The sequence below is a fragment of the Drosophila biarmipes genome, chromosome 3L (genome assembly GCF_025231255.1).
Source record: "Drosophila biarmipes strain raj3 chromosome 3L, RU_DBia_V1.1, whole genome shotgun sequence".
NCBI lineage: Eukaryota > Metazoa > Arthropoda > Insecta > Diptera > Drosophilidae > Drosophila > Drosophila biarmipes.
This window is the reverse complement of record NC_066613.1, coordinates 14,261,876-14,279,665: the sequence shown is the minus strand read 5'-3', so window position 1 is coordinate 14,279,665 and position 17,790 is coordinate 14,261,876. Positions and strand designations below refer to the sequence as shown.

The 17,790-nt window shown below is 51.8% G+C and overlaps 2 protein-coding genes across 3 annotated transcripts in view; one reads left to right on the top strand and one right to left on the bottom strand.

Moving 5' to 3' along the window:
* Positions 1-67: 67 nt before the first annotated feature.
* Positions 68-10,996, top strand: LOC108028016 (ubiquitin carboxyl-terminal hydrolase 32). Of its 2 annotated transcripts, none has more exons than XM_017099646.3 (14): positions 68-398; positions 2,908-3,142; positions 3,208-3,484; positions 3,647-3,875; positions 3,936-4,795; positions 4,862-5,993; positions 6,062-6,364; positions 6,426-6,685; positions 7,956-8,605; positions 8,667-8,833; positions 8,894-9,081; positions 9,138-9,323; positions 9,386-9,841; positions 9,901-10,996. In XM_017099646.3, exons 1-14 carry the CDS (start codon positions 338-340, stop codon positions 10,177-10,179), a joined length of 5,283 nt encoding a protein of 1,760 aa, XP_016955135.1. In that variant the 5' UTR covers positions 68-337; the 3' UTR covers positions 10,180-10,996. The 2 variants fall into 2 exon arrangements, with proteins under 2 accessions (XP_016955135.1, XP_016955134.1); XM_017099645.3 differs by having other exon boundaries at positions 6,426-6,742.
* A 106-nt stretch (positions 10,997-11,102) lies between these two features.
* Positions 11,103-17,790, bottom strand: part of LOC108028015 (chromodomain-helicase-DNA-binding protein Mi-2 homolog) — a 29,558-nt gene continuing 22,870 nt past the window's right edge. Inside the window, exons 2-5 of the mRNA XM_017099644.3 lie at positions 17,625-17,701; positions 17,311-17,554; positions 11,699-17,155; positions 11,103-11,631 (exon numbers count right to left, since the gene is read on the bottom strand). Coding sequence (XP_016955133.1) covers positions 11,492-11,631; positions 11,699-17,155; positions 17,311-17,554; positions 17,625-17,701 — 5,918 coding nt within the window. The 3' untranslated portion in view covers positions 11,103-11,491. The remainder of the gene's footprint in view (positions 11,632-11,698; positions 17,156-17,310; positions 17,555-17,624; positions 17,702-17,790) is intronic.

Sequence of the window (17,790 nt, the reverse complement as noted above, 5' to 3'; positions counted from 1 at the left end):
CACAACCCTGGCCGATCTATCGATAGCTTATCGGTGGGGAAAAGGAATAGAAAAACAGCTGTGCCGGGCAGTGTTGCAAAGCGTTCGGCCGACAAGAAACAGAGGAAAATATCAAATAGCACAAGACAAGAGTCGAAAAGACAGGTGTATATTGTATCTAAAGTGTCCCGATCCTGCTGCCCCTGATCCCTGAACGCAGTGCATTGTTCCGCCCGCGACTGTTAAGTGAAGTTGAACCAATGTGAGCAGTGGCGCCGCCAGACGCGCAGCAGCAGCAGCAGGAGGAGCCCTAGAATCCATTGCAGCTGCACCCCCGCGAACAGCAGAATTCTGGGCCATGGGCACCAAGGAGTCCAAGCACTCCAATAGCATCAGCTACGAGGATTCGGTGAAGCGCGGTGAGTGTCCTCCGCTCGGAATTTTCGTGTGCCAGTGCCCCCCGTCGGAAGTGGAAAATGGGTCACTGCTAATCAAGAAACACAGAGAACCCCGCACAAGCAACAACACGGGCAGGTGCAATCGATTCCATTGTTGTTGCGCCCACGACTTCTGACCAGTGGCTCCCGCACCACCCCCGCTCCTGACCACCACCCTCTGCTCCTCCACAACCTGCAATTGAAATTCCCCTTTTTTGCAATTAATTTTGCCATTCCAGTATTCCCTTGCTTTATTTGTGTTCGTGCGCCGTGTGTGTGTGTGTGTGTGTGTGTGTGCATGGGTATTTGCGTCTCCGTCGCCAGTGACGTCACAATAGAAAAGCTCAGCGATTGGGGGTGGTTTGCGGGTGGAAGTGGGGCTGTGGGAGGTGGGCGCTGGGTGGCTGGGAGACAACAAAGCAGCGACGCACAGAAAAACAGTTAGTTAGCCAGTGCAGTTCATGCTTAGGGTGACTGGAATGCGCGGATGCGGATGTCGTCGCGGATGCGGTTCATTTCAAGTTCAGCCTGCCATTCCAGTGTTCATTTCAGCTTGCATTTCATGTGCCCGGGCATTCCATAAAAGTATTTGATAAGGAAATTCCTTTAAAGTTCGCTTTTTCAAATCTTATGAAGGAAATTCTATTGTTTTTAGTTGGCGCGATAAATTCTGCACGTCATTCCCCTGTGCATTTCCATTCGTGTTTAAGTGCGCAGACATTCTGAATGAATTTTAAAAGGAAATCACTTTCAAGTGCATTTCCAGATAGTAATGAAAGTATTTTGGCTTTAGAAGGCAGGTGATTAGACCAATTACAGTGGTGCCTGCCTAACTTTAATAATCGCAGAAGATATTTTACTTTTATAAAGGATTTCTAGATAAATAAATCTTAAAACATAAATGAAATTGTCTTAGCCCTTAACCAAATTTGTTATCGTAAGATTGAAATTCAAAGCTTTAAAGGTCCGAAGTCTTTCGGTTCCACAGTTCATAATAGTAAACTGCTGTATCAATTGTTAATCATCCAAAAAGTTAAGATTATTTTGGCCAACTAAAACCCGTTATTTTCCACCCCGTCGCCCCAATCTCCATGACGCTTAGCGCTGGCAGTGCTTTAGGCCCACTTTAATCGCCCATTCCCTTTGCACTGGCATTCATCTCACTACTGGTGTTGTTATGGTCGAGGTTGCTGATTTCCAGCCAGCCAGCCGGAGTTAAGAAAACGAATGTCGCTGATAAGGCCCGCGCCCGGCCCACCTGACCACCCCTGCCCCGAGAACCCACCTACTCGACGGTGTGGGGCGTGCGACCAGGTGCGTGTGTTTCTTATTAGCCACACCACACCACACCGACCGACCGGTTCCAATAAAACCCAGCCAACAGCGGAGAAATTCAAGAAAAGCGGGGGAAAAACAAATAGCACTGGCATGCGAGTACGGCAGCCAGAAATCTCAGAAGCGCAGAGCCCAGTTGCAGTTGACATTCAATAAAATTCCGTTTCCGCGACGTCGCATAATTCCCATGCAATATTGCCCAATTAATTCCGGAATTTACTTTTGCTCTTATCAGTGGGCTCTTCTCAGCCCGATCGCAGACATTAAAATGGTTTATTTATTGCCCATTGAATGACACTTCTTGTGGCTTTTTATTTCCTTCGCTAATTAGTCAACGCTACGAATTGTAAACAACGGGCAATTAATTATTTAATGATTAAATTAAATTGTTAAATGATTAGCTTCTTACATATTTTAATGGATTTATTATTGATCAACTGATGCTTTGAACTAATGGCATTTCAAGTGCGTTAAATTATTACATATTTTTAAAAGAATGTAAAATATTTAATAGATGATGAATGAACCTTTTCCACTCTTTCCGGTCGTTTTACGACTTAAATGCGATACGATTTGCTCGCACATTTGTGCCTGGAAGCATATGGACGTGCACTTGTGATTCCTCGGAGAGTGATTCACAATCATTTGGAGCAAACAAAAAATATGGCTGTAGCAGACTTTGAGATACCCATTCCATATAACTTCATTTCAAAAGAAAATCAATAATAAGATCTTTAAAATGATAAATTTTTTTACAGGGACACGAAAGTTATTAATAAATATTATATATATTTATTTAAATGGAAAACGACACACACTTTAACGCGACGAGTAGGAGGTACAAAAATCAATTATTGATAATGGCTAATTAGGTAACAGCGACACTTAATCCCATAAGTGATGGAATAGATAAATAATTTCAGAAATTATGTTTATTGCTGTTATTAGCGATTGCAGCAAGTGTATTTGAATTATTTTTTTGGAATTTTATTTTGCCCTACAATCAGTTCATTATTGACGTCACGTAGGCTGGTGTGAAAACGAGCTCGTAAATCGCATTAAAAACGGGGGCTCCCAAGCACATAGGCAATTAATTAGAGGCATTTGGGATAATCCCTACCGCAAGCATTACTCATCCATCCAAATTGAATTCCAGTAAGCGATGTGGAGCTTCGGCGCCTTAGAGATGCCTTCAAGAAATCGGCGGGCGTGGGCAGGAACTTCCTCAGCCGGAACGCCTTCCAGCAGGATGTGCTCTGCGAGGGAGTGCCGCCGAAGATCACGGACATGCTATACACCGCCTGTGGTGGCACGCAGCGCGGCATCTCCTTCAACGACCTGCTCTGCGGCCTGGTCCTCATCACACGGGGCACCCAGGGCGAGAAAACCAAGTGAGTTTGCCTTAAAATCCATACTAAAACTGGTTATAATAGATAAACTTCTTACGTTCCTCCAGATTCCTGTGGAACCTGTACTGCAACGATGCCGGCACCTTCATCATCAAGTCGGACTACGTGCGCAACGTCAATTTGCCTCCCTTCGAGAGCGTCTCCCTGTTTGCCCAGAGCGAACGCGTCAATTTTGAGCAGTTTCAGGACTGGATCATAAAGCATCGCAATGCCACGGTCCTCTCCAAGTGGCTCCTGTCTGACAACTGTGTTAGTCTCACCTCGGAGCTGGAGACGCCCACGTTCTACCAGAGCCTCGCTGGAGTGACGCACCTGGAGGAGAAGGTTAGATTCCATTCCCTAAACACCTGCGTTGCTAATTATTTCCCGGAAAATCTATTTTCCACATCTGTTTTGTTATGCGCCACTTCAAACTACTGGAGCCACCTTTCATTCCCATCTATTCCTTTGGTTAGACCACACTAACTCCGCTATAATCTTTTCCAGGACATTGGTGATCTGGAGAAGGAGTTTTGGCGCTTGAAGAACACGTCGCAGAACGGCCAAATCGACTTGCAGTTCCTGGGACCCCTGATAAGCCCACCCATACCAAAGAATGCGCTAGCAGGACTCTTCAACGCCTTTGATGAGAACCGCGATGGACACATCGACTTCAAGGAGCTGTGCTGTGGCGTGAGTGCCGCCTGCCGGGGACCGGGAGTGGAAAGAACACGATGTGAGCATTGACTACTTACCTTTCCTTTTCAAACTAAAGTTAACCCTTATATACGCATAGTTTGCTTCAAAATCTTCGATGTGGACCGAGACGGAGTTCTTAGCCACGAGGAAACGCTTCAGATGATCGATGTCCTGCTGTTGGTGGCCAAGGAGAACCGCGAGGCGCAGCAGTACAAGGAGCTGACCAAGCAGCTGGTGATAAGTGATCTTCTAGAGTTTGGCCAGCGCAGGAGTCCAGATGGCACACCCAGCAAACTAACCAGGGACAATGTCTCTCTCACCGCAGAGGACTTTATGCTGTGGAACGTGCAGTGCGACCTAAGACTCATGCAGCCCCTGCTGGACCTCATCTTTGAGCTCTGCCACATCGTTTTTGGTCTGTGGCCGCAGTGCAAGCACATGGAGAACGACATTGTCCGCGGATGGCTGCGACGCGAGGAACGCAGGCCGTATCGTGTGGGCCAGTTCTGGTACTTAATATCACGCGACTGGTGGCTGGGTTGGATGCAGTACACCCAGCATACGGCCCACACCTGCGAATATTGCAAACGCACCGCCAGCCAGCGGACCGCCGTGGATGAGGCGCTTGTCTGCGATGAGAGCTTCAACACACACAGCCTGGAACAGCACGATAGCTACTCATTGGGCTCTGGCACGGGATCTGCATCTGGATCCGGGTCGGCGAGCAGTGGGATCTCAGCTGGACGACACTGCGGTCCAGTGCGGCCGGGACCCATCGACAACAGCAATCTGATCACAGCCAATCCGTATAGAAATGTACGCACTTTGACCGGCGAGGGTGGTCACCTCAAGCGGGACACGCCCCTAGTGCAGAGCCACGACTTCGAGCTCGTTCCCAAGTCCCTATGGAAGGCCCTCAACCGGTGGTATGGCGACAATCTGCCTCTGCCACGACAGGTAATATTAACACAATTATTTCACAAAATATACAATTGTAAATATTGCAAATTTCCATGCTCCTAGGTCATTCAACCTCCCAACTCCGATGTAGAACTAGAGCTGTACCCGCTGAACCTGCGCATCCTGCTCCACCAGGCGCAGCCATCCCAAACAGGCACTAGCGGTGGTTCTCAACTTGGCAGCTGGGGCTCCTCTGTGAGCGGTGGCTATGGGGTTCTGGCCTCGGGAGGCGGTTATGCGGCCATAGCAGCAAGCAGTGTGCTTCAACCACCTAAGAGATACCTCGCCTATACGGCTGCCTTCAGCCGACTGGCCACGGTGCGCCAGGTGGGCGATTTCCTGTGTGACCAGCTACGTCTCAAATCAGAGGACATCCGGCTGTGGCATGTGCCGCAGCAGGACAACGGTGCCATTTTGCTGGAAGAGGATGCCATGTGTCTGAAGGAGCTGCTCATCCGGGACAACGACCAGCTGCTGCTGGAAATTCGCAACAAAGATTTGACCTGGCCCGAGGAACTTGGCTCCCTGGCCAGCGCTCAGAGTGGCCAAGGCGCGGGAACCCCTGGCGATCGGCGTCGCCTCACCCGCAGCTCAATTATGTCGGTTCACGCGCCGGGAGCCACTGGGCTGCACAACCTGGGCAACACCTGCTTTATGAACGCCGCCCTGCAGGTGCTGTTCAATACCCAGCCGCTGGCCCAGTATTTCCAGCGGGAGATGCACCGCTTCGAGGTGAATGCGGCCAACAAACTAGGCACAAGGGGACAGCTGGCCATGCGCTATGCGGAGCTGCTAAAGGAGGTCTGGACGTCGACGACGCGCTCGGTGGCCCCGCTCAAGCTGCGCTTTTGCGTCAACAAGCATGCGCCGCAGTTCGCCGGCGGAGGTCAGCACGACTCGCAGGAGCTGCTCGAGTGGCTGCTGGACGCCCTGCATGAGGATCTCAACCGCGTGATGGAGAAGCCGTACAGTGAGCTGAAGGACTCCAATGGTCGCCCCGACAAGATAGTGGCCGCCGAGGCCTGGTCACAGCACCATGCCCGCAACCAGTCCATCATCATCGATCTGTTCTACGGGCAGCTGAAGTCAAAGGTCAGTTGTTTGGGCTGTGGACACGAGTCGGTGCGCTTTGATCCCTTTAGCCTGCTGAGTCTGCCGCTTCCGGTGGAGAACTACGTTTACTTGGAGGTCCTGGGTGAGTTATTTGATTAGTACTCCGATAAAGTTTCTATTCTTAAACTTCTTTCTTTGATTAATTTGCAGTTATCCTGTTGGATGGCAGCGTGCCCATCAAATATGGTTTTCGGCTCAACTCTGAATGCAAGTACTCGCATCTGAAGCACAAGCTGGCCACCCTGTGCTCCCTGCAGCCCAATCTCATGCTCGTCTGCGAGCTGTGGAACTCACAAATACGCCAGGTGCTGGCCGACGAGGAGAAGCTGCGCACGCAGAGCGCCAAGGAGCTCTATGTCTACCAGCTGCCCGAGCAGAGTGTGAGGACACGCTCCAACTCAGTGCTCAGCATGCACATCGAGCAGGGCCTCAAGGACATTCAGCGCAGTTCCGGTACTTAGTCACCCAATGAGTTCTATGTTTATATTGTATGTACATATGTAATCTCCCCCAGCTCTCATCACGAGCGCACAGGACTCGCTGTCCTCGCTGAGCACTCTGCAGACCTCCAGCCACCGCGCATCCTCTCGAGCTCTGTGCAATGGCCATGTGTCTGGCCTGGAGATCGAAGTGGAGCCGGAGGTGGAGGTGGAGACGGAGGCTTCTCACTACAACAGAAGCAGCATTAATTACAATCCCATCAGCAGCACTTTCAGCGCAAACGGCAGCGGGGACAACCAGGTGCACGAACTGCTGCCAGATGAGGCCGGAAAGGTAAGCCGGTGCTTTGGAAAGCGAGAGTGCATGCCACACAGCCTATTTTGCTTCAAGGTATGGCTTCTAAACTATATTAACATACACGTATTTAATATCATAGATTTACGCCCCAAGTTCTCTTTGGGGCCAATCGAATTCTCAAATTCAGAGCTTCAGAACTTCAGAACTCCAGAGTCTCCCTTGCCTAGGATTGCGGCACAGATATGGCCGGTTAGAATCCGCTCAAGATTCCGCCTCCGTCTGCTTTCGAGTGCCAGCGTGTCAGCTTGCAAGCGTTCAATCTGAATATATATTAAATACCTCTATGTTAAATGAGTTGCCGTCGCCGCGTGGTTTGTGGGCTTCCCTCTTAACTTCTCTAAACTACTAGCAAACTCTGTATATTCTCCCTACTCTCGTATTATTCGCACACTTACCAAATTGATATCAATTATTTGTAATCTATATATCCTTCTACTAATCACCTACTTTGTTGCTGGCCTTTTTCATAATTCTATAACTAATGTACAATTTTTGCTTAAACCAAAAACCCAAACATTTCGAATCACCTCTTTGCTATCCTTGAATATCTTTGTTGTTGTTGGTTATCAAGTTAGAAGTTTGTGAATTATAATTTATCTAGTAGTTTTTGGACATTCCCATAGCTTTGCAATGCCACCCTTCATTAAAGGCGATTCACGTTATCCGTATGTTGATTTGTTTTTAGAAAAATCGTTGTATTTCTTAGTTTGTCTTAGCTTAACGAAAGACTTGTTTTTTGATCTAAGTATTTTTGGATCGAATGATATCGGTTCTAACTAAAATACTCCATTTGGTACTTGATTTTTGATTGATTGATCCTTAGATTTATCGTAAAAATCTTTAAACATTTAAAAAATCAATCTATAATTTAAAAATGATCATCTTTTATTAAAATTCCAAAGCAGAACGAACAATAATTAAGAAAACGTAAATCCTTTGCTTTCCCTATAAAAAACTAAATCCTAACTACAGTTTCACTTTCCGCCGAACCCACGGAATAACCAAATAAATAGAAAGTTAATTAAAACACCTGCCATAAACAATTTTGTTAAAATTCAAAGTAGTTTTTGAACTCTAGCCGTTTACCCTCTAGACATTTTGTACAGTTGCGAGTAGATTGATCCTTGGTTTGAGTTGAGTTCCCAAAGCTTTAATACACTTTACTACACCCAACACGCCCCTGAACACACTAACCAATTCCGCCCAGCACAACCCATTCTAATTCCAAGTCCAACTCTCGGTGCAGGAGTCGCTCGTCCTGAGCTCCAGCCCGGAGAACACCTTCATCCACGGCGGTGCCGCCCAGCAGAAGCGTGTGTCCTCCGCCAAGTTGCTGCACACGGAGAGCAATACCAGCTCCATGTCGTACACCAATCACTCGGGCGAGAACTCCATGGAGAGCTCGCTGACCGAGCCCATTCCCATGGCGGAGCTGGCGCCGGTGAGTAGCCGCCATGGCAGCAACAGCGATGACGGCTCCTTCCGTATGTCGCCCAACGACTCCAGTGGCCTGAGCACGGGCAACACGCTGGGCGCCAGCCTGGATGTCGATGAACAGGCGGAGGAGGGCAACGAGGAGGAGGAGCCCGACCAGCCGGACCAGATCACCACCTCGCAGCCGGAGACCAGCAGTGGCGTCTACTCGCGGCGCTCCTCGCAGCCGCCGCACAAGGCGGGAAAATATCTGGTGGCTGTGCACCGGAAGATCACCCGGCACGACAGCTACTTCCTCTCCTACCACAAGACGCGACCAAGTCTGTTTGGGGTTCCACTGCTCATCCCTAATAGTGAGGGCGGAACCCACAAGGATCTGTACTGCGCCGTGTGGCTGCAGGTGAGCAGGCTGCTCAGCCCGCTGCCGGCCACCACGGAGCAGGCTAATCATGCCGCCGATTGGTTAGTATCACCATATAAGAAGTTTATACTTCTATACATGAAGGATCTCAATCTTCCGCAGTGATGACAGCCTGGGCTACGATTTTCCCTTCACGTTGCGCGCCGTCAAGGCGGACGGACTGACCTGCGCGATCTGCCCCTGGTCCAGCTTCTGTCGCGGGTGCGAGATCCGCTGCAACAATGACTATGTGCTCCAGGGAGCCCTGCCGCCCATCAATGCAGTGGCCAGTGAGTAGAGATTCAAGTTTTGCAAGAATATATTAACTGATGTTCCTCTTTTTCTTGTAGGCAACACATCCACGCCAAAAATGAACGCTAAATTTCCATCGTTACCCAATCTGGAGGCCAAACGGACGCCGGAGTACACCGCCTCGTTGTCGTACACACCGACAACCAAATACTTTGAAGACTTTACCATTGCCATCGACTGGGATCCGACTGCCCTGCATTTGCGCTACCAAAGCACCCTGGAGCGCGTATGTATAAGCTCTTCAAGTGTACCTTCCTTATGATCACATTTATCCTTTCCTAGCTTTGGGTGGATCACGAGACCATTGCCATAAGTCGGCGGGAGCAAGTGGAGCCCGTGGACCTGAATCATTGCCTGCGCGCCTTCACCTCCGAGGAGAAGCTGGAGCAGTGGTACCACTGCAGCCACTGCAAGGGCAAGAAACCCGCCACCAAGAAACTGCAGATCTGGAAGCTGCCTCCCATACTGGTAAGCTGTTCATCTGGACTTAACTCAAAGACTCCTTATCAAATATAAAATTCTTCTTTTAGATTGTCCACTTGAAGCGGTTCAACTGCGTCAACGGCAAGTGGGTCAAGTCGCAGAAAGTGGTGCACTTCCCCTTCGATGACTTCGATCCCACTCCGTATCTGGCCTCGGTTCCCCAGGAGACGATACTGCGGCACAAGGAGCTGCTGGAAATGAAGAAGGATGCCGACGTGCCGCTGGCAAGCAACGAAGTTAGTGAGCTGGACGAGATTGATGCACCCACCAAGGAGGAGCTTTCAACGAAAGCGGGCTCAACTCCGGCAGCAGCAGCACCAGCTCCCACCGGAAACATCCTCCGCCAGAGCAAGACCATCAATGCTGCCCGACGACAACGCCTCATCTCGACGAGTCTCACCAAAACGCCCATCGTGGATGGCGAGTTCGAGGACTATCACCAGCACCGACTCAAGCCGGAGGTGGACGAGTTCGATCCCAAGTACCGACTCTATGCCGTTGTGGTGGGTGTAGCCCATAGCTCTCATCTTGCTGGCTCTTTAACAACCTTCTTCTCCTGCAGTCTCACTCGGGCATGCTGAATGGGGGTCACTACATTTCCTATGCATCGAATGCAACTGGTTCCTGGTACTGCTACAACGACAGCTCCTGTCGCGAGATATCCCAGAAGCCAGTCATCGATCCAAGTGCCGCCTATCTGCTGTTCTACGAGCGCAAGGGTCTGGACTACGAGCCGTACCTGCCGAACATCGAGGGACGGGCCCTGCCCAACGCCTCCAGTGTGCCGCTCGAGGTGGACGAGACCGAGGGAGAGCTGAAGAAGCTGTGCTCGATTTCCTAACTGGTGTCCGTCGTGGGCATCGTGGCTATGAAGATATATTCCCCCATTCTTCCCCCTTCTGTTCCAGCGAGTTTGTGTTTTGTTTCGCCACGCGTATGTTTTGTTATTTACTATTCTAAGCTCATTTTGATTTTCCGCAATAGTTGTTAGCCCTTAGTTAGCCCTAAGTCTACCTTCCCCTTTATTTGCCGAGTTTTGTTTACGCGTGTAATATACTATACAATATTCAAGTCTAGCTTGTAAATAATACGTTAAATTGGTTGGCCAACGTGAGGTTTTGTTTGCTGCGCCGAACAAATCCCTTCTCAATATTTTCTTGTTGTTTTTGCCTGTTTTTGTTGTATATAATTTTAAAATTGTAATTGTATTAGGCCCGCAGAGCCAGCTCATTATTATTTACGCCAGACCATGTCGGGAAATTCCATTTAATTAATGTAACTAGTACTGTGTAAATAACGAGCGAAAGTGAAACGTTGCCGACAGTTTGATATTAATCGTGATTGAAGAGCAATATCAAGGTGGTACGAATTTCAATCCCCAGAACTCGCAGACTACTGTTGCTCTACTCATACGTATTACGTATATTGATTGGCTTTGTGTGACGCACCGAGCGGACTCGGTTCGAAATTAGTATTGCGCTTATCAGATACGACTTCAGTGTGTCTAATGATTATGTATTTGATATTTACAAATTATATATATACACCCACAGATATATATACACACGGAACTTAACTAATTTATATTAATATACATGAACACGATGATATATTCGAAACGAAAGCTATGAATAAAACTTTTATCGCTTGAACTAAAACGTTTTTTTAATTGAAAATAATTTTTCGACTAAAATAGTAAGAACCTAGTGAAACATAAGATTCCATTCGTTAGCCAACCCATGTAAATAACACTCGGAACACTCGTTTGCAATGGAATTCAATACATTTATATTTTGTATCTAGATTATGTAATCACATAGTGAAGAAGTAAAATAAGGACTATTATACTTGTCGTAGGTGAATGGGCCACGAGTGGTGTTCCGCTGAGATCCGCCCCAGGAGCAGAATCCGAAGCCTGGCGACACCGAACCCGCCATTCGCCGAGTGTCAAACGTTTTGAATTAATTATTTGTGTGAACGCGACATGGATCGTTTGTTTTTTTTTGTTATCTGGATTCATTGCAAATGATTATGATAAATATAGGTTGTGGGGTGTGCGGGCGTGGGTTTGTGTAGAAATTTAAATTCTTAGCTTGAGTAAAGTATATTTGCATGGAATACGAATGCTCTTAACATAGATATTGAGGAGATGCCTAGACGCCGGAATTATTCGATAGCTGGCCGGGCACCGAGAACTGCGGCCGGAAGTTGGCAAAGTTGCCCGCCGGTCCGCTGGTGAATGCCGGCAAAGTGGTGCCCTGGAATCCAGCCGGGAATTGTGCCATCAATTGAGCTGTAACATAAAAAGATATTTTAGTATCAAGTTATGGAGTACGTTATAATCTTATGTAGAGACCCACCTGCATTGGAGGCATTGCCGGCGGTGGCCGCCAGGCGAGAGAGAATCGATCGTTCGGACATCTGGAGCCGCTGGGCCACCGGTGGGATGCGGGCCAGGGTGGCTGGCAGCCGGGACACATCGCTCTTCATGTCCGAGAGAAGCTCTTCGAGCTGGTTGAGCACCTTGTGCAGCACCGCGTTGGCGGGCTTGTTGCCAGCCAGCGACTCCTTGCTGAGATGCTGATGGGACTCGGCCAGACACTCGACCTCGGCGAAACGGGCGTTCAGCGACATGGCCGGGTGGCTGGGGTCCTGGGCGAGATTAAGGTAGGCCGCCCGCCGCAGCTGCTCCTCGATGACCAGCGCCTGTTCCAGCAGCTTGAAGCGCCGGGCCAGGAACTTGTTCTTGATCTCCAGGAAGTTGCCCTTGCCCACGTCCATCTTGAAGGGTTCGTTGATGATGGCGAAGCGAATGTCGTTCTGGATGTCCTGCCAGCGTCCATAGCCGTGGGTCACGATGCCGGCCAGCAGCCAGTAGTCGTGGCGACGGTGCCAGATCTCGTACTCCCTGCCGGGCACCGCAGCCTTCTCCTCGTTGAGCCACAAGGTGTGCAGTTCGGTGAAACCGCCATCGGCGATGTTGAACATGAATTTGCGCTTCAGCACCTCCAAGCTGTCCTCCACTCCCTTGCCAGTGGCTCCAGTTGCGGCGGCTGCAGCAGCGGCGGCGGCAGCGGCCGCCTTGTGATCCTTGGGCGAACTGGCGCTGGGCTTCTCCAGCTCACCGTCCTCCTTGACAATCATCACATCGTCATCGTCGTCGTCGATAACTGTCGTTGGTATTGGCTTCTTGTCCTCGGCCTTCTCCTTTTCCTTCTCCTCGGTCTTGGGCTCTTCCTTGAGCTCTGCTTCCTTGGCCTCCTCCTTGGGCTCTGTCTTGGCCACCTCGGTTTTGACGTCCGCCTCGCTGGGCTTTGTGTCGCCGGAGGTTTCCTCCGCCGCATTCTCCTGCTTGACATCCCCGGGCTTCTTGTCCTCCTCAGCCTCTTGTTCCTGCTTCACCTCGCTCTTCTCAGACGAGGCCTTGTCCTTCTCCTTCTCGGAATCCTTGTCCTTGTCCTCGCCCTTCTCAGATGCTGGTGCTGGACTTGGAGCCGCACTAGTGGCCGGAGTGGCGCTGTTGCTGGTAGTGGCGCTCTTGTCCACATTGCCTCCAGCGGGCGGAGCTTCCAGAGCGGCCGCATCCTGCTTCAGGGCTGATCGAACCGGTTCGCAAGGCTTGAGGATCAGCTCGGGCATGCTGTAGTAGCCGTTAATATGCTCGAATTCCTGCACCTTCTTGCGGATGAGCGACATGACACCAATACGGGTTAGCACATGTTGGCGGGAAAGTCCCTCACGCGGCACACCATCGGCAAAGGTCTCGGCATTGTCCGCTCCCGGCTCACAGAGATGCCGCATGAAAAGCGAGACATAGGCCTTGAAGTTGCGCTCGGATTTACCACGCAAGTCCCGCACCAACCACTGCGAGTTGAAGGCGTCCTGCGGGGGCATTCCGTACCGCATGATGGCATTCAGGAAACTCTTGCGTTGACGGGCATTGAAACCGAGCACCTCGATGTTTCCACCAACGCGGGCCAGTAGCGGAGGCAATGGACGATCGTCGCGACGCTCCAAACGCCGCTTGGCCTTCCTCTCGCCTCCATTCTGGTCATCAAAGTCGTCGTCGCCGCCATCCTCGTCGGAGCCAGCTGAATACTCCGAGTTATACTCGCTGCCGTTGTCCTGCCAGTTGGAATCGTCCCGCGTGGTATCCGCAGCCACAACCCCACCGTCGGTATAGTTGACCTGCTTGCGCACTCGCTTGCCCTTGCCCAGGCTGCGACCCACATCCTCCTGGTGCTGTTCGTAGTGGTGGCGCAGCAGCTTCACCCAGTACGCCGGATCAGAGTTCTCCGCATCCTGTTTGATGATCTCCGTCTCTTCCTCCTCCTCCTCCTCCTTGGTGGCGTAAGAGGCCACCTTGAACGAGGACAGATACTCGTTGGCCCACGACTCCTTCTCCTCAATGCCGCGGTTGGTTCGGTCCAGCAGCTCGGCCACCGCCTTGTCATCGTAGTGAATAGCCTCCTCCTTGTCGTCCTCCTTAAACAGATCCTCGGTACCAAAGCGAAGGATGTCGTCCAGCTCCTGCTTGGTGAAGTTCGCGCCCTTGCCGCCCATTCCCGGTCGCACCACAAGATGAGTCAACATCATCTTACGCTTGGCCACCTGCGTAACGCGCTCCTCCACCGAGTTGCGGGTCACAAATCGATAGATCATCACCTTGTTGGCCTGTCCAATACGATGGGCTCGGGAGAAGGCCTGAATATCGTTGTGCGGGTTCCAATCGGAGTCGTAAATGATGACAGTGTCGGCAGTGGCCAAGTTAATACCCAATCCTCCGGCTCGGGTACTCAGCAGGAAGACAAACTGCTGCGCTCCGGGGGCATTGAATCGATCGATGGCTTCCTGACGCAGCGTGCCAGTAATTCCTCCGTCAATCCTCTCGTACTTGTACTGCTCGCCCTCGAGGAAGTCCTCGAGAATGTCCAACATCTTGGTCATCTGCGAGAAGATCAGCACACGATGGTTTTGCGCCTTCAGCTGCTTCAGCATCTTGGAAAGCAGGACCAGCTTGCCAGCGGCCTTGGTGAGCGAATTAATCTCGTAGAGACCACCGGCAGAGGTGGTGGCCTCCTCGGCGGCCGAGGGGAAGAGATACGGATGGTTGCAGCACTTCTTCAGGTCCATCATGATGTTGATCAGGGAGCAGGAGCCGCCGCCACTCTTCGAATTCAAAGCCTCGTAGTTCTTGGTCAAGATGAACTTGTAGAACTTCTTTTGCATGGCCGACAGCTCTACGCGCACAATGAATTCCGACTTGGAGGGCATGTTCTTCAGCACGTCGGTCTTCAAGCGCCGCAGCATGTGCGGGCCAAGCATCTCGTGCAGGCGCTTCACCTGCTCCTCCTTGGAAACGTCAGCGAACTCGCCCTGGAAGGCCTGCAGATCGTTGAACTTGTCGCGGCTCAAGAAGTTGAGCAGATGGAAGAGCTCCTCGAGGTTGTTCTGCAGCGGAGTACCAGTGAGCAGCAGCTTGTAGGCAATGGCATAGCTGTTTAGGATGCGGAAGAACTTGCTCTGGTTGCTCTTCAGGCGATGGGCCTCGTCCACCACCAGCACGGCCCAATCGATACTGCCCAGGCAGGCGGCGTCCATGGAGATCAGCTCGTAGCTAGTCAGCAGCACGTTGAACTTGTACTGGGTGGTCCGCAAGCGCGACACCTTGCTGCCCCGAATGGCGCCCTCCTCGAAGCTCAGTTCGTTCTCGCGGATGACGGCTCGCGAGTCCTTGTCACCGATATAGGTAATGCAATAAAAGTCCGGAGCCCACAGCTCGAATTCACGCTCCCAGTTGACGAGCGTGGAGAGGGGCACGGCCACAAGGAAGGGTCCGCGGCAATGACCCTCCTTGTACAACGAGTACAAGAAGGTCACCGTCTGAATGGTCTTGCCCAGACCCATCTCGTCGGCCAGAATGGTGTCTATGCCCTGGCCCCAGCTGTAGCGCAACCAGTTGATGCCCTCGATCTGGTAGGGATGCAACTGCATGCCGGTGCCCTCCAAGAACGCGGGCTGATCCTCGTACTTCTTCTTCAGGTCAGTGGTGGGCTTCTCCGGCGGCGGTGTGTAGTGCTTCACCGGACGATCCTCGTCGTCCTCCACCTTGAGCTTGGACTTGCGCCCCTTCTTGCTCTTCTTGCTGCGCGATGTCGTGGTCTCCGAGGTGCACACAGCTCGCAGATCCTGGTAGTAGTCAATGGCTTGCCTTAGGCCCTGGATGTCATCGCCCTCCTCCTCCCACGTGGACTTGTCGTAAGGCAACTCGCGCCACTTCACCAGATACATGGTGCTGCCATCTCGCGCCGTGCGATGGTTGATTACACGCTGGACAATGAGCCACTCCGGCTTGACGCCGTTCTTGTAGAACTTTTCCTCCAGCAGCTCGGTGTCATCGTCGGCCTTCATGCCCACCTTGTCCTTGTGTCGCTGAATGCGCTTGAAACGAGTGTCCGCCTCGTCCAGCGACTCCTCGAACTTCGGCGGTTCCTCCATGTCGTACTTGCGCTGGAACGAACGGATCATCAGCGGATGATGGACGTCCAGCTGCACCTCCGGCACCCATTCGCAGTGCCAGTAGGACATGTTGTGCCACTTGATGAAGTACTCGCGCACCCGCGAGTTGCTGCTCTTCGATCCCTTCGAAGTGGAGGGCCCGTCGTCACTGGGACGCACTGCCCAGCGCCAGGTGATGATCTTTTCTGCCTTGCCCGTGAGCGGTGGGCAGCTGCAGCGTGGACAACGCCAATCGCCATCTGGTATGGTGTCCAGTGGCGGATTCAAGCAGAACGTGTGGTAGGCCGAGGGGCAGGAGTCGCAGCACAGCAACTCGCCGCCGTCCTTGCACACCCGACAGAACTCCTGGTGCTCGTCGTCGTCCTCCTCCTCGGCGGCACCGCCATCCGCCTCGCAGTGCGGACACGACCACTTGCCCTCTGGCGGCTCATCCAGCTCGGGCTCCAAGCACACCAAATGGTATGCCCTCGGGCAGGTGTCGCACAGGATGATCTCGCCTCCCTGCTGGCACACCTCGCAGTAGTCCTGGTGCTCGTGCTCGCCATCCTCGCCCTCCGGGAAGTTCTTGGTCTTCTTGAGCTTGTTCTTCTTCTTGAACTTGTTGCCGATCTTGGTCTTGGCCTTCTTGCGCACCACAGGAGCGCCGGAGGCATCTTCCTGGGCGGCGGGTGCCGAGTTGTCTGCCTTCGTGGAGGCAGGAGTCTCCTTCTCGTCGGCACTGTCATCGGACTTCTGGAGCATGCGCTCAAACTCCAGATCCGAATCGCGTTCAGATGCACCGCTAGCCTCCTGCTCTTCGTCTGAGCTGTCGCGCTTACGCTTGCCCAGCAGCTTGATCTTCAGGGTGGGCACCTTGGCGGAGGGACGACGCCCCTTCTTGCCGCGTCCACTGCGCTTGCGACGCGGCTTCTTCTCCTCCTCCTCCTCCTCTTCCTCCTCCTCGACCACCTCCTCGTAGATGTCGTCGGGTTTCTCGTTGCGCGAAGAGCGCGAGGAACGCGGTTCCTCCGGCTCGTCGCCGGCCACACTGCGTGCCTGGCCAGCGGATGTTCCGGAACCGCCAGCTCCGCCCTCCTGCTGAATGTGCGGATTGCTCTCGCAGAACTCTCGCCACTTGGCCGCCACCAGCATCATTAGCTTGGGCGCCGCAATCTTGGGGTTCTCCTTCTGCAGAATGGGCCGCACGTGCTGCATGAAGGCCTTGTAGGTGGTCAGGCTCTGCAGCTCCTCCTCGCTGTACTCGATCTCCACGTCGCACACGCTGAAAGCCGAGCACACGTCCTCCACGGAGGGCATCCCTGGAAGGGATAAAAAAAGATTATAAAAAACCATCCTAAAATTACGAAAAAGATATCCCATGTACATAAAGTGTGTACCATTTCCCTCTCTAATCAATTCTATGTTAGCTTTTTAAACAATCTAATCAAATACCAATTGTTCTCATTGTTCTCACCTGACGATGCCGATTCCTTCTCCTTGGCGGCCTGCTTCTCCTCCTTGCGCTTGCGGCCGCGCTTCGAGGTGCTGGGGTACTCCACCTCCTCGTCGTGCTGCACGAAGTCGCTGTCCTCCTCGCTCTCGTTCTTCTTGCGCTTCTTCTTCTTGCGGCCCTTCTCCTCGCCCTTCCTGGTCTTCCGCTTCTTGCCCTTCTTCTTCTTGCGGTTATCCTCCGGGTCGTAGTCGTCGTCCTCGTCATTCTGAGGGAGAATTTGGGAGTTTGGGCATTATCATCTCTATAAGATCATCCATATAAGATGTAGAACTTACATTGGGCTTCAGGGGAGCATCGGAGTCGTTGGACAGCTCTGCCGCAGGTGCATTGTCCTCCTGGGCCTCTTCTTCTTCTAAAGGGCATAAGAAAGTTAGTGTTATCCATATACCAAGCATAGATCACCTTGGGGGCGACCTGGTTTTACCGTGGGTCATGTTCAGA